Source organism: Barbus barbus (genome assembly GCF_936440315.1).
Source record: "Barbus barbus genome assembly, chromosome: 46".
NCBI lineage: Eukaryota > Metazoa > Chordata > Actinopteri > Cypriniformes > Cyprinidae > Barbus > Barbus barbus.
Genome location: NC_136724.1, coordinates 22,076,511 through 22,103,828, shown reverse-complemented (window position 1 = coordinate 22,103,828; position 27,318 = coordinate 22,076,511). Strand labels below are relative to the sequence as shown.

The window sequence follows — 27,318 nt, the reverse complement described above, 5'->3', positions numbered from 1 at the left end:
TTGTAAGGGCGTGTTCACATTTGGTGTCTTTTTTGACTAGAAAAAGTTGACAAGAGCACTTTAGCTGGCAGCATTTTGGTAGCAGCCGAGGGCGTCTTTTGTTGATATAACAACAACTGCAATGTCAAAATGTCAGATTTTGAAGTTAACGTTGGCTTTTGAAGCTAACGAGGAGGGTTAAAGTCAGTTCACGACGAGGAGCGCGACATTATACGGGGAAGGAAACTGTATGGTGCTTCCAACAATTTAGTCCAGGAGCTCCGGTTGGATGATGCACGGTTTCATACAACTCAGCGTCAGCGTTGGCGAGACGGCGTGACCCTGACACAGCAGGAATGCTAAATCAAGAGAAACACACGAGGGCTGAGAGCCAGGATATTTTACAATGACAGAAGTGAGTAAGAGCCAGAGAGTAAACGGACCCTAGAGAGTGAAAGATAGATAAACTCTGTGCCGCAGGAAGGCAGAAAGAGCAAACACCACACTTCCTGCAACTGGACGACTGGACAATAAAGACTGACACTGATAACACGGGAAACAGGAACACCTCGGTCAGCTGAGCTGATGTTAGCGGCTCTTGGGAAATAAGAAACTCTAGTCAGCAGATTCTTGCATCTACACGAATAGACTTTCTTATGTACAACAGCGCACAACAAACACTGCACACTTACTGCACAAAATTGAGGACAAATGCAATCAAAAAATTATCAAAAAATTGCTTTTGTGAAAGTTAAAGACCAGAAAGTGTTTTTCCAGAGAACACCGAGACCTAAACTGATACATTGTATCAGTAAATTGTTTTATTTTGTGAGATTATTGCTGATACATTCAAGGCTACTGAAACAACAGTTTTTTAAGCTTTTTAAGTTTCAGCTTTATTTAAATAATTGCAATGATTTTTAATAGTTTTGGTTAAAAGAATAGTTCGCCCAAAACATACATTTGCTGAAAACTCACCCTCAGGCCATACAAGACATAGATGACGTAGTTTGTTTTTGTTTTTCATGTGAACAGATTTGGAGAAATGTGTCATTCCATCACTCGCTCACCAATGCATCCTCTGCAGTGAATGGGTGCCGTCAGAATGAGAGCCCAAACGGCTGATAAAAACATCACAATCCACACCACTCCAGGCCATCAATTAACATCTTGTGAAGCAAAAAAATGCATTTTTGTAAGAAACAAATCATCATTAAGTCGCTTTAACTGTTGCCTCTGGCCAAAAGTCCATAATCCTTAATAATGCTTCCTCCAGTGAAAAAAGTCCATCAAAATCCACATATTTGTTTTGAATTGCTTTGGACTGTTTTCACTTGTAAACATGCTTGATCTGTGCATATTTCTCTCATGATTCAATGGAGAAAGCAATATTATGGATTGGCCAGAAGCAATGGTTTGTTTTTTTGCTGCACAAGACATTAATTGATGGACTGGAGTGGTGTGGATTATTGTGATTTTTTATATCAGCTGTTTAGACTCTCATTCTGACGGCACCCATTTACTTCAAAGGATCCATTGGTGAGAAAGTGATGAAATGATACATTTCTCCAAATCTGTTAAGATGAAGAAATAAACTCATCTGCATTTTGAAAGGCCTGAGAGTGAGTAAATTTCAGATTTTTATTTCCGGGTGTGCTATGAGTTTGGGTGATTTACGAACCCAGTCTCTTTGGGCATGTTATTTGACACCTGTGCATTGGTGTGTTACCTGTTGCGATCGTCTCCATCCGTGAGCGTGTTTTCAATGCCGCTGTCGGTCTCCACATCCTCATGGAGTTCTGGATGGACCAGAGCCATCGTGTCCTCGTCCGTGAAGGTTTCGCACTCACTGTAGGCGCTCTCCGACCCGAGATAGGCGCTGTCTGAGACCTCCGCCTGCTGCAAACACACACCACACTGATTAGAAAACTTTTACTGCTTTTGGAGACATAAAGGCGTTCTAGCTTACATTGCAAGTATCAGACGTTTCTCCTAGAAGCAAGTGAATCAATAATTGACATGCAGTAAGAATTTAGAGTTATAAAATGAATGTATAACTGCTCATATAATTTGGTTTTGGAAGAATTTGTTGAGAAATTTTGATACATTTCAATGCAGATTTTGCAAAGAGTTTTTGTCCGTTTCACATGCAAACACACAGGGGCAGGAGGTTATTAAGGTTTGTGACGAATGTTTACAGAACAATATGATCTGATGCATTCACACATGACTACATTGCATTTGTAGTGTAAATGCTAATCCGTTCTGATGCTTACACAGCCTACTCACCTGTCAATCATCCACAGCACAAAAACAAGAGTTTAAACTTTAAAAAACCCTCACAAGAGAAACAATTGCTTTGTTGTAATTTATTGCCAAGTTTAAATGTACTGAAGATGCAATTTATCTAAGGCGGCTATTTACACAAGCATTTTTTTTTACTATGCATAATATATTTTTTTAAAAATCAAAAAGTTAAAAATAATACACAGAATGTTATACTGTTTATTTATCCCCATTTTCCTCCTTTTTAATACGACATAAAATATTTTCTTAAAAAAAATTACTAAATTATATAAAGTTAAAAAAATTATACTTCTTGTTCTACTTTTTTCCCCTTTTACTATTTTTCCTCTCATTTTTATTATGCAAAACATTTTCTTCTAAAAAAATTTTAAAAACAAGAAAAAAATTTTTTGCCCCTTGCTCCACTGTTTATTTTCTTCTTTGCCTGCTATGCAATACATTTTCTTTAAAAAAAAAAAAACTATAATAAAAATTTCAAATAAAGTCATAAAATGTATACACCTTGATCCACTGATTTTCTCTTTTATCCCCTTTATTTAACTATATAAAACATTTTTATTAATTTAACAACTAAAAAAAGTTACAAGTAAGACTCTTTGTTCAATGTCTTTACAGTCGTTAAAAAACACAAACTGGATTAACATCTTACATACTATGATGGCAATCACAAATCAATCACAAAAGTTCAAGACTGAATCTCAAACCTTCAGTCGGTCAGTAAGCTCTAACCAAAACAACAAACTCCGTCAGGAAATCTGTATCTCAGAGCCCGACATACCGGTGTGAGTCTGTGAGGAGCTCCTAAAACAGGAGAGGCCATTCCCAGAACCATTCTTCCTACTTGAGTACCGTCACACGGGAAAAACAGGTTCACTAACTAACCTCAAAACTAACAACAACTGTTTCCTGTCTCTCTCACAGTCTCCCCATAGAGTCCACAGAGAGAGAAATTACTCCTTGTCTGCTGCCTTGGAAAATGAGGACCAAAGTCTGAAGGGCACGAGGACCAGGAATGGGCGGGGTCTGTGTTCCTGACCCCACCCCTTTAATTAACATTACACTCACGTGCCAACAGAACTTCTCAGCACACCAAACAGAATGTGTGCATATATTATGTGGCTGTGACTCTAAGTCTAGTGCACTGCCTACTTAGACAGCATTTTTAATGTGTCTATGATTGCCAAAAATGCTGTTTAGGTAGGTGGCCCACTAGGTTTTAAGATTGGTGTTATTCATTTTGATCTGTTCTCATGTAGCAAATCATTAACACTTCACACCCAACACGCACAAAACACTTATTCATCTCAACACACACAAAACACTCATATGTTCTGATGAATGACAGGTGTGTGTGTGTTACAAAAAATCTATCACCATCTTGTCCTGTATATTGTCAACCATATGTGTGTGTAAGTGTGTTTGTTCCTCTGGACGAGGTGCTACACAAACCACCTCGGCCAGTGTGTTTTGAAAGCAAACATGGAAACAGTCCAGCTATTCATGACCCACAGGAAAACAAACAGGTGTGTGTGAGTGTGTGTTTCATTAGAAGTGACGGGAAGACAGAAATGAGGAAAGGGAAAATCAGATCGCAAAAGCAGCACATTTCACATTTCTGTATACAAAATTAATATTCTAAAGACTGCTGGGAATAATAAACCACATTTGCAGTTTGGAAAAGAGTTTCTGTGAACGCAATTTATGAATATAGTGCCGCAGTATATTAATGCAGATAACTATAAAGAGTTATGTAATTCTTTATTATAATTAAAGCTTTGGATAGACTGGGCCATAACCACATAGAAACTGAGGCGTACATATTAAGCTCAGAAAATATAAAAAAAAGCATTTAGTTATGCTATAAATGACAAAAAAGTAGTTAACCACACTGAAGGGCCAGCTTGATATAAATATTGAAAAACACATTTTTGAATGAACCTCATGAACAAATCAGAATTTGAAGGAAACTTACACTAAATACTATTTCTATCTTTTGCTGTAGTGTGTCAGTAGGAGATATCAGTTTACATTTCTTTTGCTATTAATTGTAATAATCCAGTGAGATTTTTATGTGCACATGGACTCTAATAACAGCCAGAGCTCCACAAGATCTGATCTTATCCAATCCATCTGGAATAACATTAACAAACAGAAAAAACTGAGACAGACTAAATCCAGAATGCTTCAAGAGACCTACCTGCAAAGCTACCTGAAGAACTATGTGCAAGTGTAAAATGTTGATTTGATTTAGTTAATAGAAGTTAACTGATGATTAAAATCCCTTTTTGACATTATTTTTGAAAGCACACTAACTTTACATAATTTTTACACAAAACTTTTCACAGTACTGTAGCTTTGCAGGTAGGTTTCTTCAAGTATCTTGAAGACCCTGCCACAGTTCTTCTAGATTTAGTCTGCCTCAGTTTTTTCTGTTTGTTAATGTTATTCCAGATGGATTGGATGAGATCAGATCTCGTGGAGCGCTGGCTGTTGTCAGACTCCTTGTGCACACAAAAAAAACACTGGATTATTGCAATCAATGGCAAAAGGAATGTTTGTAAACGTAAACTGATATTATTATATATCCTACTGACTCACTACTGAATATGTAGATAATAAATAATGACTGAACTGAACACACATGAACCAGCAGGAGGTGCTGTAGCAGAGCATGCACTGTTTCTCATGTTCTGAGCTCGTCTGTGGTCTTTCAATCTTTTGGGGAATGTACTGGTCTGGATTCCACGATTATGCAATAATAGGGTCCTGAAATGCTGATTTATTATGTTTTTCCTGACAAGTGGGGAGGAGAACTGGACCCAATAACCACAATGCTGGTGTGTAATACCTCGTCGTATTCCTCTGGAGGTCCATTGGCTTCCACTGCGCTGAGATGAGTCTTGTAGAGGTCTGGATCAGATCCTGATAAAGCATTTAAAATAGCATTATGACAATGGACTACTGATAACTGTATATTATAATGTTTAGATTAATATCTCTCTATCTATCTATTTATCTCTATATATTGGGTTGATCAACATCACTAGGACTTGGTAATTGAGCAACCGGGCTGCCTGGAGTCCAGGAAACTATATTTATGTAATAGTCTGTTTCAGCTCGCTGTAATATTTTCCTCCAAATAAATTATTCTTGAATCTGATAAATGCTATGGAGCACAAATAAACAGGCAGGGAGAGGTAGATGCTCCAGTCACTCATCCATTAATGAAGAGAGAAATCTGACTCGTGAAACACTGGACGCCCAGCAAGCCATTAGAAACATGATCTGAACATTACTGAAGTATTATCAGTAGAAAACCCAAGCAAAGTGCTTTAAGCTATTCCATCATCATAACAGATTTAAAGATAGAGAAGACTAGTTTATGGCTTTGCTTTGAAACATAGTGAGCAAGCATTCAACAAAGACCACATTTTCACCAAAATAAGCACTTGAAAACATTTGGCATCCAAGTTGTAGAGGAGTTTATTTCTGCATCAGAACAGATTTAGAGAAATGTAGCATTACATCGCTTGCTCACCAGTGGATCCTCTGCAGTGAATGGGTGCCGTCAGAACGAGAGTCCAAACAGCTGATAAAAACATCACAATAATCCACACCACTCCAATCCATCAATTAAAGTTTTGTGAAGCAAGCCAAAAGGTGCATGTTTGTAAGAAACAAATCCATCAATAAGGTGTTTTAACTATAAATATTCTGGCCAAAATACAAGTCCATAATCCATTATAACGCTTCCTCCAGTGAAAAAGTCCATCCCCTGTGTCTTCTCACATTAAAATACACCCATATATTCGTTTAGATCTGTTCTGGACTTTTTTCACTTGGCACCAATGTTTGATCTGCACATATTTCTCTTCCGATTCGGACGAGACCATGCTTTACTGCAGAAAGCATTATTATGGAATCATATTTTAGCTAGGTTTGAAGTTAAAAATATCTTAATTTGTTTCTTGCATACAAACACGCAGCTTTTCGCTTCACAGGTTGTTAATTGACTGAAGTGGCGTGGATTATTGTGATGTTTTTATCAACTGTTTGGACTCTCATTCTGACGGCACCCATTCACTGCAGAGGATCCATTAGCAAATAAGTTATGTAATGGTACGTACATTTCTCAAAATTTTCTCTGATGAACAAACAAACTCATCTACATCTTGGATGGCCTGTGGACAAGTAAATTATAGCACATTTAAATTTTTCGGGTAAACTATTCCTTTCCTAGGAAGAGAGTTTTCTACGTTTTTAAACATAGCCCATGATAACCGAACCCAGAATAACTATCCTGAAGGTTTAGAGAACAGACTGAAATATGTAAAGCATCTGTGTCTAGCAGGTGTCTAATCCAGGCGTTAGTAGGGCAGCAGACATCTGAGGATGATCATGTGTGTTTTGCCACATCATCTTTGCATTTACGACCAGGTTCTGTCAAGGTATGAATTCACTTTTCTTTAGTTTGAATGTTTAATGTAGTTATAAATCTAATTATATCAGTCATGTTAATGCTCCTGTGTGGCAAGTAAAAGCTCTTCTAAATGAGACTCTTTTCTTCAAAAGAAACTCAAATTTCCCATTTCAGCAGTGTGATTCACTGTGAGTAATTCACAGATGCTCTGACTCATTATTTTGCACTTTGTTTTTCTACACAGCATTTCAGGAGATGTGAACCATCAGGAAAATCATTACTAAATAGCATCAGATTATCACGCAGTCATCAAGAAATGTTTGTGTTACTGATTTGGCTATTGTTTTGAGGACAAAACTGATGATGAATTTCCTAGCCAAACCTGAAAAAACTCCTTTTGAAGATGTCCTTAAAAACTAATTTGAAAAAAAAATAAAAAAAATTATATATATATTTTTTATTTTTTTATTTTTTTTAATTTTTATATTCTTTTCTGAAATAGACAAGTTATATTTTAGGGTTTGGGATAGTCTGTAATATAATTAATCTATAATTAAGAGCAACATTTGAAGAGTTTATTTGCAAAAACAGATAATTGCGTTTTTGAAAATTTTCAAAAATCATGTTTTTTTTTTAATCATCATCATGTTTTTATTATGTTTTATTGTGTTAGTTAGCTGGATTTTTTTTAGTTTATTTTTAACCCAGTCAAAATAACCCAACTGCAGTTTGATTGAGACTAAAAGGAATGCACAAGGAAAAAACATGATTTCTGAGAATTGTTAAAAATGGAGTTACAGTCCCCTCCATAAGTATTGGAACAGTAAAGACAAAATTACTCTGTTGGCTGTGGAGCCAAGACATTTACAAATATGATTAAAAGATGAATATGAGACAAAACTACAGAATGTCACATTTTATTATTAGCCGTTTCAACACATACATGTTTTACCAAATAAAAAGAACAGCACTTTTAGAGTTCATCCCTCTCATTGATGTGAGCATAAGTATTGGGACAGCTGAACATAAGGCAGATATAAAAGATTAAAAGCTATTATTTAGTTGCAGATCCCTTGCACACAATCACAGCAGTGAGTCTGTGACCCATAGACATCACCAGACTCTTGGTCTCATCCTTTGAAAGACTTTTCCCAGCCTTTAATGCAGCCAATCCCAATTGTTGCTTGTTTTGGGGAGTTTCTGCCTTTACTCTCCTCTTCAGCTGGTGAAATTCATGTTCAATCAGATTTAAATCTGGAGATTGACTTGAGCAATCTAAGACTTTCCATTTCTTTGCCCTTATAAATTCCTTGAGTGAACTGGCAGGGTGTTTTGGGTCATTGTCCTGATGCAATATGAAGCACTTCCCAATGAATCTGGTGGCATTTTCTTGAATATTGGTAGGCAAGATGGTTTTGGACCCTTCCAAATTCATTCTGCTACTGTCATCATACATTAAGTCATCAGTAAAGTTGAGAGGGCCTGTTCCAGAGACAGCCATGCATGCCCATGCCATGACACCACCTCCACCATGCTTTACAGATGAGGCTGTATGCTTGGGATCATTTGCAGTTCCCTTTTTTTCCCCCTTTTTTTTTGGAGTTCCAAAACTCTTCTGGCTCACCTTTGTGCTTTTTTGCAAACTCTAATCTCGCCTTTCTATTTTTGGTGCTGGTCAGAGGTTTGCATCTTGCTGTGTAGCATCTGTAATTCTGTGTCAAAGTCTCCTGAGGACAGTAGATTGTCAGAGCATCACCCCAGCTTTCTGGAAGTTGTTGGTGATTTTACAGACACGTCTTTTAGGATTCATTTTCACAGCTTTTATGATTTGTCTGTCATCAACTACTGTTGTTTTCTCAGCCGATCAGGTAGTTGTTGGTTGTTTCCAAACTCTTGATTTCTCCATGCCCTTTGTTTTTGCTGCAGCTCTAACTGACTTCCTCTTTTCTTTTAGCATCCAAATTGCTTGCTTTCTTCTCAAAGTCAGCTCCCTCATCTTCATCCTGGTTTGTGTGTGTCATCATCGAATACAAGATTCAGGACACAGAAGTAATGGATATAACTGATACGACACATTCCCTGCTTTTAATATCTGAAGAATTAATGCAACAGGACACAGCTGATCACTTAGAAAGACCTGTGAGGCAACTGCTCCAATACTTATGCTCACATCAGATAGAGGGATGAAACTCTAAAAGTGCTGAACTTCTTAGCTGGTAAAACATGTATGTGTTGAAACAGCTAATAATAAAATGTGACATTCTGTAGTTTTGTCTCATATTCATCTTTTAATCATATTTGTAAATGTCTTGACTCCACAGTCAACAGAGCAATTTTGTCTTTACTGTTCCAATACTTTTGGAGGGCACTTTATCTGTTTTTGCAAATTAACTCTTCATTTGTTAACGGAAACCCCCCCATGATTTAAAGCATGCCTTGAGTGTGTTTGTATGTGCTGATGTACCTTCATTGCTGATTGCGCTGATGCCTCTGTGGAAATCCTCAAAACTGATCACACCCAGACCGCTGGGATCCAAGAACCGTGTCAGATCCTTCACCTGAAACCACAAACACACGGCACTCAACAAACATGAAAAAACACACAACCTATTAATTTTACACAAACTCACGCATCACAGACTACATTATCATACATTTAATGACACCAAAACAAACATGAACTGATTCTTCCACAAAAAGGAAAAAATTAAAATAGGAGTAAAGAAATTTGATATTATTTACACGTCAAGATGTTAAATTCTCCTGCACAAATTACAATAAAAAAATTGAGAGTAAGAGACTCAAAAACTATGTGGGCTCATTTTAGTATTTTTCCAATCTATTATCTTGTATTTAGGAACAAAATGTTTATATAAACTTGTTTGTAACTCAAGAACAGACAAAGGTCTGTCCATCTCTGATATATGCTGGTAAAACACACATTCTCTCTCACTCACACACACACACACACACACACACACACACACACAGAGTAATGTTACACTCCAGTGGACAGACACAATTACACACAGTCGGTAACCAGGCAACAGCAGAACTGATATCCAGCATGGCAGTCGTGAGTTCCAGAAACAGAGTTCTCAAAAGAAAAACACCAAACACCCTCAAATACCTCCAACCGAGAGATCAAAACATCAAACTGTTGCCTAAACATTCAACTCTGTTTGTGTGTGTGATATTATAGTCCTTAAAGGCATTAATTTACACATTGAAAAAAATACAATGCAAGTCAAAGGCTACTGTCAGTTGTTTTGTTAGCAACATTCTTCAAAACATCTTTAACAATATTGCTATAACAATATGCTTAACAAAACAAAGGAACTCATACAGGTTCGGAATGACATGAGGGTGAGTAAATGACGGAATTAGCACTTAAAATACTGTAGGAAACAGGGTTATTATTGTTAATCAATACAAAAATAAAACTACTAAAACTTTAAATTGAAATAAAGTTGAAATATAAAATATAATACAATAATAATAAAAAAATGAAACTACAACTGAAAAATAAAAATAAACTAAATACTAATATTTAAAAATAAATAGGCCTAATTTACCACAACTTAAATTAAATTAAAATGAAAACTTAAAATATTAAAAAAGCCAATTCAATATATATAAAAAAAATATAATAGTACATAAAATACTAAAATAACTGTATAATATGCAAGTTGTTTATCAAAACATTTCTGTCAGACAAGCAATCATTTAAAAGGTTATTCCTGGTATTTTATTAATTAATCAAATGACTGCTTCATGTAATGTGGGTCAGGCACGGAGCCGTTTCACCCCTTTATACAAAAGCATCACAAGTCAAAGTGTGAAAATTGGCAAGTCACGAATCAGTCACATGAGTGGCGTCACTTTGATTTCACACATCAAAAAAAATCTGTGACTGACTGAATCACATTAATAACATCTGCCAATTAAAGCAGAAACAACCTCAGGCCGTCGATCTTATAAAAAACACTGGGTATTGAGGTCTCCAAAAGCTAACTAACTCCATACAGAGAAAATATCCTTTATTCTTATTTACTCTTTTCACTTTCTAAATTTCTTACATTTTAAAATGCAGCCGTCACACACATGGACAGTTTTGCTCTGTTACCTGATGCTAATTACCAGTTCCTTCCTGGAAAACGCTACTTCTGGGTAAGAATTTGCATCTAACGTCACACAATCCCATAGCAACCGTATCTTACAGATAAAAAAAAACGACATCATAATGAAAAACAAATGCACAGACACAATATCTCTCCAATGTGTACTGAAAACATATCTGAGACCAATACAAATATCCACAGACAAACTCAGCATTTCTTTTTACATCATATCACTTTCTGTCTTCCTGATTCTTCATCATGTTTATTTCTCTCCACCCTTTTAGTCATAAACCATCTCAGTGAGCCAAACAGCTGAGCAAGCTCTTATACTATACACTTGTATCACGAGAAGAAACCTGTGCAAATGTAAGTCCAATCACAGTCACGCAGACAAAGGAATGACCCTCGAGGCTGAGATGGTGCATGGTTTGCAATTTCACCCCTGAAACCATAAACTACCTTATAAAGAACACACAAACTTGCTTAGTGTTGCAAATATGTTAAACTTTTCTCATAACAGGGCGGTTAAAGTTTAAACCTGTCACAAGCTTACTGCAAAATTAAGAAACTCAAAGACAAATGCAAAAATAAGTCATATGTATCTTTAACTATGTACACTTAAAGTGCATTTGAGAAAAGATGAATAGCAATGATGAAAAGACAAATGCAAGAGTTAATTTGTCCATGCACCCCTTTCTATCGTATCTGTCCGTTTAACCTTTCAGCTGATCAGATCAGCAGTTTTAACAGTCACAAAAGAGCCAGACTTCCGACATCAAATCCATCCTCTCTTAAACACACAATGGCGCCTGTCTGGGGGATCAGGAGTTAACAGGAACACAAATCTATATTCTCATCTGAATGGCAAAATAAACACACAGGGAATTTGAAATCGCATCAAAAGCTCTCAAAAGCTAATTGGAAATAAATACATCCTCCTCCTGAATATCTAGCATCACTTGTGTACTGACCTGCCAAATACATAACATAAAAAACCTATAAACACTAGTTCAACATCATTAACGCTCAAACAATACAGAGGATCATTACAAAAACAAAGAAATTCAAAGTTACAGCCATGAATTATCTATTATTGATGTGCCCTTAGTTCAGGTGGCAATCACAATGACATCCATTCTTACTAAAACGGTTCTTTTTTTCTTTTCTTTGTTTGAGTTAACTACCAGGAATATTCCTGTTCTAGTACAAATTAAGCTCAAATTAACAGAACATGTGACAATGTTGATTACAACAAAAATTAATTGCTACTTGTCCCTCTTTTTCTTTAAAATAAGCAAAAATCTGGATTCAATGGAATTCAGTAGTACTCGGTTTCAACATGACAATTTTTCCACAATGTTGCTCAGGCACTTTCCCACTGAGAATGGGTAACAAATTTCTATCTGGATACTTTAGATCAGTTGTGGGCCCTGTGCCTCACCTGGTTGCCCACTGACGGCAAAATTAACCAAAGTTGCCCAGCAACATTGCTCAAAAAGTTGCCCTGTGTATCATCGGCCTAAAAAAAAAAAATCCTACTAACCATTTCTATGCAAAATTATTCTACAACTTTGTCGCCATGACAATGCAATGCCCTAAAACAGCTGTAAAAAAGGATGATTTAAAAGGCTTGAAAGCTCAAATCAAACAAAACTTGAAACAGAAGATCTAATGCAAACAATTAATTCACATTTCTACTTTTAAAACCTCAAAAAAAAGGTCCCGTTCATTTTCATTGTAAACGTCTCACAGCAACCCCAGCTGTCAAAAATATCTGGAATTGTATTGAACCTGGAATATTCTTTAAACTGTTGATGTTCAAGTTAAGATACAGAAATTATTACAAGTTACTAGGTAATTAAATACTCCTTGCATAGTTTGTTAAAACTGATGCAAAACAAATTATAGTTAAAAAGGAAAGACACCATGAAAGACAAAGTGAGAGGACAAGAGTGGTTTTCTGAGTCTTTGAGGGTTTGAATAATAAAAGAGCAGTTCTTGGGTGTCACCATGATCAAGTTTCACTTTGAGTTTTGGGAAGCAAATGAAGACACACACTGTCCTGTAATTATAAAGCATTTTTATAACATTTACACCCCCCACCCAACATTTAGCCACCACAAACTCACACAAATAGACAAGGATACGCCGAAAACTGACCTGTTCAGCTCCATATGCTTTTGCAAACTCGATGAACTCCTCAATATGGACAAATCCATCCCCGTCCTGATCCAAAGCCTGGAAAACCGCTCGGAGAGCCGACTGCTCCTCGCTTTTATGGGCTGTTGAGGAAACTATAGGCACGTTTATCAAATCCACAGGGACCCTCTGGTCATGAAGTGATTTGGTCGGCAGAACATCTGAGGCTTTGCACAGATCCAGAGTCATTTCTGCATGTTTGGGAATGTTAGGAGTATCAGGATTATTCTCCATCAAGGTCAGGTAGGCCTCCCCATCCAGGCTGGCTCCACAGGGAGAGACATTTCTGTGTGAGGAAGGAGAGGTGGGGGCGACTGAGCTCACTTGTTGCTCTTGTGCCAGGTCTATCTGTGATGGTGTCAGCTGATGGAAATCCTCCTGATGTGTAAGCCGAGCAGGAAACTCTGCCTCTCCCTCTCCAGTAGCTTCACGCAATTGGCTGGGAGTCTCTGTAAGATCCGGCCCCACAAATCCACCCGTCACGGTCAGCTGATCACCTGCACAGGTGAAGGGAGTGGACTCTAAAGAATCAGGATTACTTGCACAATGAGGTATGACTTGATTCTGAGTAGACATACTGCAATCTGATCTCTCCCCTCCCTGTAAAGACACACAGTCAAGTTTCTCTTTGACATTCAGTGGTGTATTGTGACCGTCATTGTGAGCGGTTGCATTTTCTTCAGGTGTATCTACAACAATTGCACTTGAGTTTGCAGTCAAAGAGTCATTCATTTGGTGCAAAGTTCTGAGATTTTCCACAAGCGTGCTCTCTTTTTGTTGAGCACTGACTTGTTCCTGACAGGTTTCACTCACTGCATTCAGTTCTTGATTGTTGTCAGCTTTACGGATATCTAGGTTTAAATTAACAATTTGCAAACTGGTTGCCTCCTGATTTTGATGCATATCTGAGCTCCCTAAAACTTTGAGTGTGTCCGAGTCTTCTGTGTTACCTATTGTGGGTGTACCATCGGCTCGCTGTGTCTCCATAGCCTCAGGGTCACTGTCTATGTTGTCTGTTTCTACATTTGTTACATTATCCTGAAATTCAAGGGTGAGTGCATTAGATTCAAGATCGGGTGAGTTTGCATCACATTTGTCCTGTTCTGTTAGCTCAACAGCATCTGTCAAAGGGGGAATTACAGAGTCTAAAGATGGCACAGCTTCGCAAGAGATCCTGTCTGTGAAGATCTCAAACATGGAATCAGGAATATCTCCATCATAGGGCATCTCATATAAGGCTTCAGCTAAATGTGTGGGGTTGCTGTGGTCCTCAGATAAGATGTCATCTTCAGGTGAAAGGTCAATTAAGGCATTATGCTCAGATGTGCTGACTGGCAAGGCTGTTGTGGACTCTTTATGTTCATCTTTGTCAAGCAGGCTTTCAGTTGAAGGATCTTCTGCTTGTAAATCAACAAAAGCAATTGGTGTGAGTTCTGTTTTGGCTTCAGAAAAAATGCTATCAATTGTTGCATTGGACGCAACCTCCTCTATCTTTTCTCCAACCGTTTCCAAAGGTACATCAAATGTGCATTCTGTGGATAAATCACACACTTCTTCACAAAGTTCAGGTGATATGCAAGACTCACCTAATGGAGTCCTACAGACAGTCTCTGCTTCAGAAGATAGTTGTGTTGTTTCTATGTTAGCGTCTGTTGTCTCTTGGCTCTGAAGAGCATCGTCATGGGTCTCATTACTAGCTGAGGGCTTACTACTCTCCTGTTCAGAGTATAGACCTCCAACCAGCAGCCCAGGTAACAACATCTCTATCTCATCCATTGGAAGGGGGGCAATACCCTCGTGAAATGACAGGACAGTTGGTTCTGTACACGTCATCGGAGGGATGGCCTCACAGGAAAGGGCTGAGGATGAGAGGTAGATGTGTTCTGGTGTAGATAAAGTTGTCTGACGAATAACTGAAGGCTTGGGGTTTGAGTTCGTATCTGTACATGACAACTCCACAGGAGATACGGGCAACAAACCTTCAGATTCCAGAGTGAGATGAGTCCCGTGTGGAAGCAAGCACTGACTGTCGTTGTTCACAAATGTTCTTTCCTCTAAGGAATTATGGCTGAATTCACAGTTTGTTAAATGTGTGTCCTCAAGGAGGTGAGTTTCTTGTAGTAGTGTTTTGTCAGACTGAATTGTGGGGTCAAAAATACCCATCTCACCTGTGTACACATCTAGAGAGTTTGAAGTGGCAGTAACCTCCACAGGTTGCAGGAAATCAGGCACCTGTTCAGGAAGGTCATAAAAGTTGTTTTGGTTCTGCACAGGTACGTTTGAGAGCGTAGGACTAGTTGATCTAGAATTAAAACAGATGAGATCTCCAACAACAATTTCCGAACCTCCAGGAGAACCCTCTCCTTTGAGATCTTGGGAAGGAGGAGGCGGAGTCGTCCATTCGGGATAGACACATTCCAAGCCATTTTCCCAGGAATATGTCTGCCCAGAATACTGAGAGGACCAAAACAGGTCATCTAGGTTTATGGCATTTTCCTGAAAAATTTCATTAGTAGAATCACCAATAGAACTGTTTTCTTTATCCATAAGGAGAAATCCGAGGGGATTCTGCTCAGATTCCCACTCAGATTTCCCGCTCACCTCCCACTCAGAACACCCCTGAGGGCTGGAGAGAACTTGCTCCATTGAAAAGAAGAGTTCTCTCCTCTGACAAGCGGAAATATTCCAGAAATTCCAATCCTTTATGATCCCACAAGGTAATAATGTTCGGAATTCAAAAGCAGTTGGTGGCCTCTTCCAGCATACGCACCAAAAGAAATATCCTTGTCGAGACCCATACGTAAGCGTCCACCTCCCTGTAAATGATCAACTATTGTTTACTTTTGCGGACACAGGGATAATGTTTCTGCAGTAATACAGCTCATATGGGCTGAGATAGTTTTTCTGATATGCAAAACTCTCCATGAAAAAAAAAAAAAAAAAATGCTGGCCGTTTCCCTGTTCTGCATTCAAAGCCACATCTAATCCATTTAACATAAGACTTCTCAAAACATGCTGATCCACATCCTAATCAACACATAATAACAGGATTACTTCACAGTTTAAGATTGCTACTCATAAAAAAATATTTATGAAAAATACAATTTTAGAATTTATTGCATAAAATAGAAAGCTATATCATTGCCAATATCAGACTGCATGTCCAAATTCCATTTGAGTTCATTCATAATCCTGCCTGATTCATTAACAAATCATTATAAATTCACATTAATGGTACACTTATAACAGGCTTGACACTTCCCTGGATTAACTAGTAATTATTAAAGTCTGGTTATGATATATAAACACGAGGCAGTGTATTCAATCATTTTACTCAAATTGTCTCACTGCATATTTTATATGTTAAGCACAACAGACTGTTCTAAACGGCTGTCATTTTTTTATTAGACCCCCAAAAAAAACCGAAAACCCTTAAATGATAGATTGCTCTAGCGCTGTTAGCATCAGCATCCTCCACATCTGAGGTAAACCCAATAGCGGACTAGCTGGCCCATACGACCCCCGCTCATTTCGATATAAAAGACCACCCGTGATATGTTTCTGGTTCCCGTCAGAGTTTATTTAAATACTTAATTTGGTTTGATGCTAGGTGTTTTATTCCTCAGTTTATCTCTCTTAAAAACAGGCCAATATCCAGGTCGAGTCTCGCGAGTCATCCACCTGCGCTTGTTATTAGCCTGTTAGCGGGTTCAAATCAGCTCGAGACCACCGATAATCCCACAATAAAGCGCGGTTGCCTTTTTTAATCCTTCCGCAGCGACTCATCCGTTAACCTGAAATCCAAGATTTAAGATGAGACGTCCTGTGTTTAGTCGACGGATGATGTTTCAGTTATATCTGTCTCTCTCTCATCAGCAGCAATACACAACCTCTGCTGTCTCACACACACACACACTCGCGTGTACACACGGCAGCAACACGCATGCGCAGCGCCGCACCACAGGCGTCAAGAATCATTCCTCACGCACTTATCTGTGCTTTTGGTTGCGATGGTGATGATGGAATGCAGATTTATAACGGTATTTTTTTGAATGTCACTTTCCCGCGAATCAGTTAACTAACGGCTATCATGCCATCATTTGCTATTGACCACTGCGAGAGGTGAAATAGTGGTTAACATAATCGATAAAGTTCGCCAGAATTACAGTAAATAACGTTTACTTGGAAGAAATGCTGATTTGTTAAACAAACGGTGTTATTTTCAGGGATTCCCTGTGATTTTCTTGCGCCCCCATGTGTACGATCAAAGATATTACAGCTAATCCTCCGGAAAAGGTAATACAAGAATTATAAAAGATTTATTATTATAACTGTTAAAGAACACAATCATGTTTACATAATTTTTTTGTTTAAAATTTTATACATGTACTGTAACTGAAAATTAAAAAACGCCATTAATGTAGTGCTAAAGTGGTTATTTATGTTATCAGACATTATAATTACTAATAATCTGTGGTTAAACATGCTTGAAATGTCAATATAATGCCATGTAAGACAAGGGTGTCTATAAATATCTTACCAGGTGACTCTCATAAAATTCAAAAACATGTTCGTCATATTTCACCTCAAAATTAAAGAAAAATAGAAAATATATTTGCATAAAGATGCATTCATTTCTGTAATGAGACAAAAGAAACTATCATAAAGTAGGAAAACTTGATTAATTCTTTGTACTGATGTTTATTTATGCTGAAAATCCAATGAAAAGAATGAAAAAAAAGTACAATAGCATTATAAAACTTAGAATTTGGGTGGAAATGTTTAATTTTCTTAACAGAATATAATTCCTTTTTTTTCTTTAATTTTGAGGTGAAACGTAATATGGATGTTTTTGTAATATTTGACAATTATTATCCAGATGTTGGCATGATCAACTGGTTCATTGCTGTTGATTTCATCCTCTATATTCATGCTATTTATCCTTTCTTTTCTCTGCAGACCAAAAACCTAGAAACATAAGAGAAACAAAGTTAGAATGAGATTTTATATCCCAAAACATTACCCACATTTTCACAAGTCAGTCATACAGTAGTACAAAAATTAATCGGGAAACAAAAAATTGTTTTGCTCGCAAGGTCACAGAATTTAGTTTGAGCATTTTAATAATTATTGATTTATGTTAATCAGTTCAGTCCTATTTAACTAGCAAACACCTGTCTTCTAGCACAGGCACACACACCTGTGTGTGGTGCTGTCTGTTCATAGTTTTGCAGAGCGAGATGAGATAATACCCAGCAGCCGTTCCACGTCATTGGCCGAGGTAAGCCAGTCTATGCACGCACCTCTGTCTGCGACCAGTACAGCGCCGGTGACGTATGAAGACGTGTGACTGGCCAGGAAAAGAACCACATGTGCGATCTCCATCTTATTGCCGGCTCTTTGCAGTGGGATGCTGTGGAAAACCCCCGCTGACTCGGAATGTGAAACACCTGAAAAACCATAGTGATAGGTATGTTGCCACTAGAATGAGGATACATGCACACAAATGTCTTACCCAGTCTACGGTATCCCTCTGTGCCAGAGATGGGGCCTGGAGCCACTGTGTTCACCCTCACACCACTGGGGCCCCACTCAACCGCCAAATGCCTTGTCATGGCATCTACAAACACATACATATTTACATTTAGTCACTTAGCAGATGCTTTTTTCCAAAGCGACTTACAAATGAGGACAATGGAAGCAATCAAAATCAACAAAAGAGCAATGATATGCAAGTGCTATAACAAGTCTCAGTTAGCTTAATGCAACATATGCAGATAATTAGTCCTTATTTTAATCAGTTATTTTAGTATAACTTTTTTTTTTAAGATTTTTTAATATTTTGTTCTCACTTTTTCTTATATTTTATTTTTACGTTACCCAAAATGTGAATCCGTTTGCACATGCGAGCGTTATTAATGAAGTTTATTAAGTTGTTTTCATTTTGCACGATGGACTTCTGTACCTGGCGTGATACGTGTGACGTCAAACGAATATGCCCACGTATGGCATTATGGGAAATGTAGTCCGCTTTTTTCTATTTGAACGTTACGATAAAAACCAAAAAACTGTTCACATTATATTAAAAAAATAAACAAAAATGCTGAGCATTTTATTTTTTTCATGTTTTCTGAGACCTCAAAAAAGTACAGACGGCATCAGAATGATTAGCACTCGGACAGTCATATACAACAACCCGAATTCCAGAAATGTTGGGATGTTTTTTTAAATTTGAATAAAATGAAAACTAAAAGACTTTCAAATCGCATGAGCCAATATTTTATTCACATTAGAGCACAGAGAACATAACAAATGTTTAAACGGAGAAATGCTACACTTTTATCCACTAAATGAGCGCATTTCAAATTTGATGCCTGTTACAGGTCTCAAAAAAGGGCTGAAAAAGCAAGAAACTTTCAGAAAAGATTCAGCTGGGAGAACATCTAGCAACTAATTAAGTTAATTTGCATCAGGTCTGTTAGGATTAGCTATAAAAGGGATGTCTTAGAGAGGCAGAGTCTCTCAGAAGTAAAGATGGTCAGAGGCTCTCCAATCTGTGAAGGAATGCATAAAAAGATTGTGGAATACTTTAAAAACAACGTTCCTCAACATGAAATGTCAAAGGCTTTGTGAATCTCATCATCTACAGTGCATAACATCATCAAAAGATTCAGAGAAACTGGCCAAAGACCTTTGTTGGATGCCCGTGGTCTTCGGGCCCTCAGACGACACTGCATCACTCATCTGCATGATTCTGTCATTGATATTACTAAATGGGCCCAGGAATACTTCCAGAAACCACTGTCGGTAAACACAATCCGCCGTGCCATCTGCAGATGCCAGCTAAAGCTCTATCATGCAATAAGGAAACCATATGTGAACATGGTTCAGAAGCACCGTCATGTCCTGTGGGCCAAGGCTTATTTAAACCGTTTCAAAGTGTTCTATGGTCAGACAAATCCAAATTTTACATTCTTGTTGGAAATCACAGACACCGTGTCCTCCGGGCTAAAGAGGAGGGAGACCTTCCAGTGTGTCATCAGCTTTCAGTTCAAAAGCCACCATCTCTGATGGTATGTGGTGCATAAGTGCATACGGTATGGGCAGCTTGCATGTTTTGGAAGGCACTATGAATGCTGAAAGGTATATAAAGGTTTTAGAGCAACATATGCTCCCCTCCAGATGACGCCTATTTCAGGGGAAGGCCTTGTGTATTTCAGCAGGACAATGCAAAACCACATACTGCAGCTATTACAACAGCATGGCTTCATAGTAGAAGAGTCCGGGTGCTGAATTGGCCTGCCTGCAGTCCAGATCTTTCACCTATAGAGAACATTTGGCGCATCAAACGAAAAATACATCAAAGATGACCACAAACTCTTCAGCAGCTGGAAACCTATATCAGGCAAGATTGGGATCAAATTCCAACACCAAATATCCAGAAACTCATAACCTTGATGCCCAGACATCTTCAAACTGTTTTGAATAGAAGAGGAGATGCTACACCAGGGATCCTCAAATCTGGACCATTCCTGCAGAGTTTAGCTCTAACCCTAATCAAATACACCTGAGCATGCTAATCAGAGTCTTCAAAATCATTAGAAAATCACAGGTAGGTGAGTTTGATCAGGGTTGGAGCTAAACTCTGCAGCAGATTAGACCTCCAGTGTAAGATTTGAGGAACCCTGTGCTACCCAATGGTAAACATGCCCCCATCCCAACTATTTTGAGACCTGTAGCAGGCATCAAACTTGATATGAGCTAATTTTGTGCATAAAATTTCTCAGTTTAAACATTTATCTATGGTCTTTTGTGAATAAAATATTGGCTCATGTGACTTGAAATTCTTTTTTTTTTTTTTACGTCCCAACATTTCCGGAATTCGGGTTGTAATATGTTATTTACATCACTCAAAAACTTTTCAGAGAACACCAACGTAGTTGCATGGTCCTTTAACAGTGACATAAGCAAATTAGGTTTTTCAAGTAACGATTACTTTTAAATTTTCAAGAAAATGTCTGAGTTACTTGGTTTTCCCATTTACTGACTGACAGCTCTCCTGTCCCCATGTTAAGAAAAATCAGTAGTAAGTACAGAGGCGTTGTGCATGCTGTGTGAACATGATGCTTACTGTAGTTTTAGACTAAACATGCATTTACTCATCTCACTTGCACAAAAAGATATTCACTATTTCTAAAAACAAGTAAAAACAGTGAAATGCAATCTCAGAATATGATGCAAACCTGCAATTATTAAATATAAATAACAAATGTCCTTTATGTATTTAAGCCCATTTTATTAACCAACGTCTTTGCTGCTGACATTTGATGATCCAATTCAACCATACGATCAAGCAAAAATGAATTTAGACTTAAGATTCTTTCCATTTTTTTTTTTATTGCTGATGAGTGTTGAAATTTCTTTAAACTTTTTTTAACTTAATAAAAAGTAAAGCAAAATTACTGTAACACATTACTTTCCATAAAAGGTAAAGGTTACTTTTTAAAGGCAGTAATGCAATATTCGAATGCATTACTTTTAAAAGTAACTTTCCCCAACACTGTCAGTGAAATACTAAAAGATCTTTTTATAATTTTAAATGTGATTAAAAAACACAGCATACCCTATTGGTAGATTAAAAAAAACACAGCAATCATTTATTGAATGAAAACGTACAATGACAAATTCATACAAGCAGTTAATTTTGATGATTTGTTCAATATTCTGATCTATCACAGCAACTGGACGACCTGTTTGGCTCTCTGTTTTTTCTTTTCAGCATCCGCTGTATCTTCCTCTTCTCCTTGTCCTTCCCAGCGCACAATCGCTTCAGCTTTCTGCAATGTGATGCCTCGTTGCGATCCGCACAGACCTTCAATATACGCTAGCAACACTTTGAAATGATCGTCAGTCACCTGAAATAGAGAGAGAAATGCATGCATATGCAGTGAAAAGAGTTGAAACTGATAATGAAAAAAAAAAAAAAAGTACTTTTTTGGTACAAAAAAAGAAACCATATGCGTACATATGAGTAGAAAAGCCCAAGTTTTATTACTGTTATAAGTGTGTAACTCTGTAGAGCTCAATGATGATTAGGAAGTTTCTTGTACCTTTGTGGTGTCATACATGTGCTGCAGTAACCATATTTGCCTGGTTTTGTGAAACTTCCACTCCTCCCGTCTCTCAGACCAGCTAAACAAGCACACAAACATGAAGTAAATCCATTAAAACACTGTTTGACAATCTCTGGTAGACCTGGGAAACATATACATGCATAAAAATAACTATGTTTGTCTCACCATGCGAGGTAATCCAGCGCCTTCTTCTCTGCAATGTTTGACTGGATTTTGACTTTTATGCTTTTGCCTTCTTCCCATAGTCTCTTCTTTTCCTCCTGTATCAGAATCTTCATCTTTCTCTCCAGCACTCGTTTCTCCTCAGGACTCAGATCTTTCTCACCATCTGAGCCGATTGCTCCCTGCTGCTGTGAGGTGTCCATATCTCCAGTACTCTGAGACAGAAAATCATACGTTGCTTAATATTTGCATTTTCCCCCCAAGGATTCAATGAATAAAAAGTTCTAATGAACTTTTTATTTGAAATACAAATCTTTTGCAACATTTTAAAATGGAAAAATAAACAGAAGATCCCATTATAAAATAAAATCGGCAAGATTTCATGGTAAAAAAAAATAACGGCTCACAGAATTTTACAATAAATAAATAAATATGGCTACAGATTGAACTTTACTAAATTTAGGTTTACAGTAAAAAAAAGATTATATCATTAACTGATACAATGTTAATATACCAACCTACTGAAGTACTAAAATCTGTTCCTTTATAATGCACTGACAACCACCAAAAACACAGGGGAAAAAAAAATACATATGATAAATCAAAGTATACCACAAGACATTTTTCCACAAGCTGAGGTAAATACACAGTCAAACCAAAATTTATTCAGACACCTTCGACATCTCACATTATCACAGTTTATTCGCTGTAGCTTAAAAAAAATGGTAATAAAATATGACAAGAACTGAAACAGTCAAACTGTTAGAACAAATTTATCTTGATAATGTCAGATAACATTGACAGAAAGGTATGTAATGAATTAGTCTGAATAGTTGTCAGATGTTAAATTTAAGTTCAAAATTAGATAATACCAATTTAGGTCAACCAATTACCAAGCAATGCTTAATTGTGTTCAGTCTGTGGTGTAAAAAGGTCGAATTGGCAATTAAAGAAAAACACTTAAGCAAAACATGGTCAGGTCAAAGTGTATGAATCATTTTTGGTCCCAAATTTTGATCAATTTTATGGGTAGTTTACTGTATGGGTATAATGTGTCACAGTTTACTTTAGTTAATTTATGTAAGTGAGGATAGCAAAATATAGTGTCCTGCACCCACTAGTAAAAAAAAAATCAAATTATATCTGGTATCTGAATCATGTTTGGTTTAACTGTAACACTAATAAAATACCATAAACATTAATTTAATAACATAAGATGTAACCTAAAACCTTAATGTACATAACCAATCAGCAAAAACTAAGAAGAAACTGTTTTTAAGTGAAAAACCATCAAATGTGAAGAGCCACACAGGAAATTAGGGGAAGGTTACATTTTTTACCATAAATTTTAAGATGACAGTATTCCATTGTAAAATTACATGAAATGTCCTAGATAGATAGATAAATAGATCAAATGGCAAGTGTCACAGAAAGAATTCTAGGAGTTTTTTTATTGTGTATGTGTCAACCTCACAAGGGCCAGCGTCCTGCAGAGTTTCGCTCCAACCAGCTTCAAAACACCTGCCTGGAAGTTTCTAGCAATCTTGGGGCATGTTTCATAAAACAAGTTTACCAAATAAGCCAGGTTTATTTCAGTTAGGCTGACATATTGCGAGTTGATTTGGTTTAAAATAAGTCAGACTAACTAAAATAGCTAAAAAAAACTAAAAAAGCCTGGCTTATTTGGTAAACTTGTTTTATGAAGCAGCCCCCTGAAGACCTTGATTAGCTGGTTCAGGTGCGTTTAACTAGGGTTGGAGCTAAACTCTTCAGAACAGCACCCCTCCAGGAATTGAATTCGACACCCCAAAGGAACTTAACCACCAGTTAACCAATTAACAGGTTTTTACTGTAGCATTTTTACAGTGTTTCACCAGTAAAATTACAATGATTTTAGAGCAAGCTTTAAGATTCTCACTGAAGCATGCATCTTTCTGTTTTTTAGTACTTTGAAAAGTCAACAACATGCAGAAAACGGCATATTTCTACGCAATGTGACAACGGAAGTTATAGAGAGGAAGACGATGGAAGATCTGCTGGCTTTCCGACCGAATTCCTCCAGCCTGCACTGGTCCGTTATTAACATCAACGAAACAAACTCCACCTCCTCGGATACCTACGTCATAAGCCTCCTCCTCTCCTGCATCTACACCATCCTGGTCTTCCCGCTCGGCCTCATGGGTAACATCCTGATCCTGCTGGTGAACTTTGACCCTCGGCAGCGGATGAGCACGCCGGACCTGTACCTAGTGTTGGTTCTGGACTCACTAATTGAAGTGTTCAGTCTGAGCGCGCACTATTAAGACGATGCGGCCTTGTGCTCATGCATGGCGATTTTCCTACAGGTCAACATGTACAGCAGCGTGTTTTCCCTCACATGGATGAGTTTGGACCGCTGCCTTGTGCTAACCGGCCTCAGAACGCGAGCGCTACCTAAAAACGCCTCTATTTCGCATCGTTCATGCGTTGCACGCAGGGCTTGCGTTACCATATGGGTAGCGGCCACCTTGTGCACTCTAATTCTATTCGCTACTGCGCATGTGCATCACAGATGGGGGCGTGGCTTCTGTTTTGCAGGCGTGGCTGAGGAGCAATGGTGCAAAACGTCTTCATCAGCATGCATCTTTTGAACGGTGACACGGATGCCTCACGCAGACGTGGAAACCATACTCTGTGGCAGTGTTACCCGCTCACGGGACACGTTGTGACCTTAGCGGCCTGCGCCAACGGCTGTCTAAACCCGTTTGTCTACAGCCTGCTGGGAAACACCTTTAGACAGAAACTGCAGGTGTTTGTCGCGCACCACGTGCAGTGCCTGCATACGCAGAACACAAGAGCAACACCTCCCGGTCCGTGCGTAACATGCACAAATGTGCACCATTCGTGCTCGCACGAGAATAAGGAAGAGGAAGAACGTGACCTTCGAAGCGGCGAGGAGGGTCGAGAGTGTGTGTGTGAGACAGAGTGGGATAAACGGTCATGTTGTAGTGACGCGGGACAAGTTCTTTTGAAAGAAATTAACTTTTATTCAGTAATGATGCATTAAAATAGATCAATAAAAATAATTATTTAAGATGAACTTTCTATTTATCAAGGAATCCTGAAAAACTTGATCATGGGTTCTGCAAAGATACTGTTTTCTACATTGATAATAAACAGAAATGTTTCTTGAGCAGCAATGCAGCATATTAGAATAACTTCTGAAGGATCACGTGACACTGAAGACTGGAGTAATGATGCTGAAAATTCAGTTTTGCATCACAAGAATAACTTATGTTTCAATATATATTAAAACAGAAATCAGTTGTTTTAAATTGTGATAATATTTCACAAGATTACCATTTTACTGTAAGGGAAGAAAGCTGATTATTCTGACTCACCTCAGCTTTACTTTTCTTCGCTTCATTTTTTACTCTCCCTGTAGCAGCGAGTGTGTTTGTTTCATCGTTCTGTGGCGTCAGCAGATCTGATTCAGGAACAGCTGCTTTGGAGACCTGCAAGTTCAAAATAGGAATAAAAAATAAAATAAAAATCACTCTTTGCATTCAACTTGACGACAACATCAAAACACAGCAGCTTTAAAATTGTGTCAAACCTGACAATACAGACGTTTTGCATGTTGTAAAAGATTTCAATTTCAAAAAAACAAATCCTGAAGGCCAAGAAAACTCATGGTTTCCACAAAAATATGAATCGTTTTCATTTTCAACATTGAAAATAAGAAATGTTTCTGATGTAGGAGCAACTGCTTTAGAGTCCTGTAAAGCCAAAATGACAGCTGAATAGCTCTACTTGTGGACATAAACACTGTCGCCTGAGCAGATTATGAGACACTTGATTTTATAGAACAATAATGATATACATGACATAACCATATATTGTGACATACTGATTTTTTTTCACCGGGAAGACAAGCCTTTCAAAAGTTGCATGTTATAGAAAACATTATGCATGTGTTATTATAATAAATGCATGTCTGCTAGACATCACACACCTCATCTTTAGCCTCTCTTTTTGCCTCTCCTTGACTTTTTTTTCTTATCTTGTACAGGTGTCATTTCATCCATAATGCGTTTGAGGGTCAGTGTACAAGACCAAGTTTCTTCACTTTCTCACCAATTCTGGAAGGAAACAGCACAAGAGTTAGTTAAAGTAATTCATATTTTTATTCAGCAAGGCCGCATTACATTGATCAAAAGTGGCAGTAAAGACATGTATGTTTTCTGTTCGGTTCTACAAAAGAAATGCTCTTTTGAGCTTTCTGTTCATTTCCACTGAACATTAATAACAATGAAAAGCAAATCAGCATATTAGATCGACTTCTGAAGGATCGCGTGAACATAAGAGACTTCTTTAAAAAACATTGTAGCAGCAGATGTAGTCATGCACTGATAAATTAATATTATTAGTTAAGGAGAGTGATCATAATTGCGTTTATAGATGTATAAAAATGACTTACAAAGAGCTTCTAATATTTCCTTACAAACACGTGTGGACGGACAGCGCCATGGAATGGAATAGAGGTTTGATGACGTTGCTGTGGCTGTGTTTAAATCCGCATCTCTGATTGGTTGGTGCTTAGACTTCTGGGATATGTAGTCCTTAAATTTATTGTCACGCTATCTTAGAATAGGATTTTCGCTTCATACGATGACAATATTTGTAATATAATATACCACTTTAAAATATATATATGAAGTGATCAGACGAACAATTTTCTTTAAAAACGCCAAATATATCAAAGCGGAACTATATTTCAGTTCATTGTAGTTCTCCTTCCGGTCGGAATTTCCTGGGGAGCTCGTTACATGACCTGAGAGATTCACGCCTGTGAAGAAACTCTGAAGATGTCAAAAGTCTGCCTTCGTTTATCACGGTTTTCTTTAAGTCACAATGTTTTTACAAGAAGAACACATGCGAATTTAAGGTAAGTGAATAATTTTTCTTGTATAGATTATTAAATATCCATCATTTATCTCAGTTGAATTTATGCAAC

General features: G+C 37.6%; 3 protein-coding genes across 3 annotated transcripts in view; 1 reads left to right on the top strand and 2 right to left on the bottom strand.

Moving 5' to 3' along the window:
- Positions 1–16,950, bottom strand: part of LOC306864702 (rab11 family-interacting protein 3-like) — a 31,314-nt gene extending 14,364 nt beyond the window's left edge. The window contains exons 1-4 of the mRNA XM_079408864.1: positions 12,988–16,950; positions 9,171–9,264; positions 5,135–5,208; positions 1,709–1,878 (exon numbers count right to left, since the gene is read on the bottom strand). Coding sequence (XP_079264990.1) covers positions 1,709–1,878; positions 5,135–5,208; positions 9,171–9,264; positions 12,988–15,672 — 3,023 coding nt within the window. The 5' untranslated portion in view covers positions 15,673–16,950. The remainder of the gene's footprint in view (positions 1–1,708; positions 1,879–5,134; positions 5,209–9,170; positions 9,265–12,987) is intronic.
- Positions 16,951–17,023: 73 nt separating this feature from the next.
- On the top strand, positions 17,024–26,314 carry LOC306864614 (uncharacterized protein). Its single transcript, XM_079408730.1, has 3 exons — positions 17,024–17,322; positions 18,212–18,496; positions 24,268–26,314. Exons 2-3 carry the CDS (start codon positions 18,363–18,365, stop codon positions 24,623–24,625), a joined length of 492 nt encoding a protein of 163 aa, XP_079264856.1. The 5' UTR covers positions 17,024–17,322; positions 18,212–18,362; the 3' UTR covers positions 24,626–26,314.
- LOC306864615 (protein cholesin-like) lies at positions 21,313–26,867 on the bottom strand. The gene is made up of 6 exons (XM_079408731.1): positions 26,782–26,867; positions 26,317–26,443; positions 25,703–25,816; positions 22,326–22,537; positions 22,137–22,218; positions 21,313–21,941 (listed from the first exon to the last, which is right to left on the bottom strand). Exons 4-6 carry the CDS (start codon positions 22,523–22,525, stop codon positions 21,759–21,761), a joined length of 465 nt encoding a protein of 154 aa, XP_079264857.1. The 5' UTR covers positions 22,526–22,537; positions 25,703–25,816; positions 26,317–26,443; positions 26,782–26,867; the 3' UTR covers positions 21,313–21,758.
- Positions 26,868–27,318: the final 451 nt, after the last annotated feature.

What these genes read in the sequence shown, in the direction of transcription:
- LOC306864615 (XM_079408731.1), bottom strand. Translation starts at nt 22,525, where the DNA reads ATGGACACCTCACAGCAGCAGGGAGCAATCGGCTCAGATGGTGAGAAA. An exon ending in GCGCTGGATTACCTCGCATG is followed by an intron (nt 22,219 to 22,325) that starts GTGAGACAAACA and finishes GTGCTTGTTTAG; the next exon opens with CTGGTCTGAGAGACGGGAGG. An exon ending in ACATGTATGACACCACAAAG is followed by an intron (nt 21,942 to 22,136) that starts GTACAAGAAACT and finishes TCTCTATTTCAG; the next exon opens with GTGACTGACGATCATTTCAA.
- LOC306864614 (XM_079408730.1), top strand. Translation starts at nt 18,363, where the DNA reads ATGAAGACGTGTGACTGGCCAGGAAAAGAACCACATGTGCGATCTCCA. An exon ending in CTGAAAAACCATAGTGATAG is followed by an intron (nt 18,497 to 24,267) that starts GTATGTTGCCAC and finishes TCTGTTTTTTAG; the next exon opens with TACTTTGAAAAGTCAACAAC.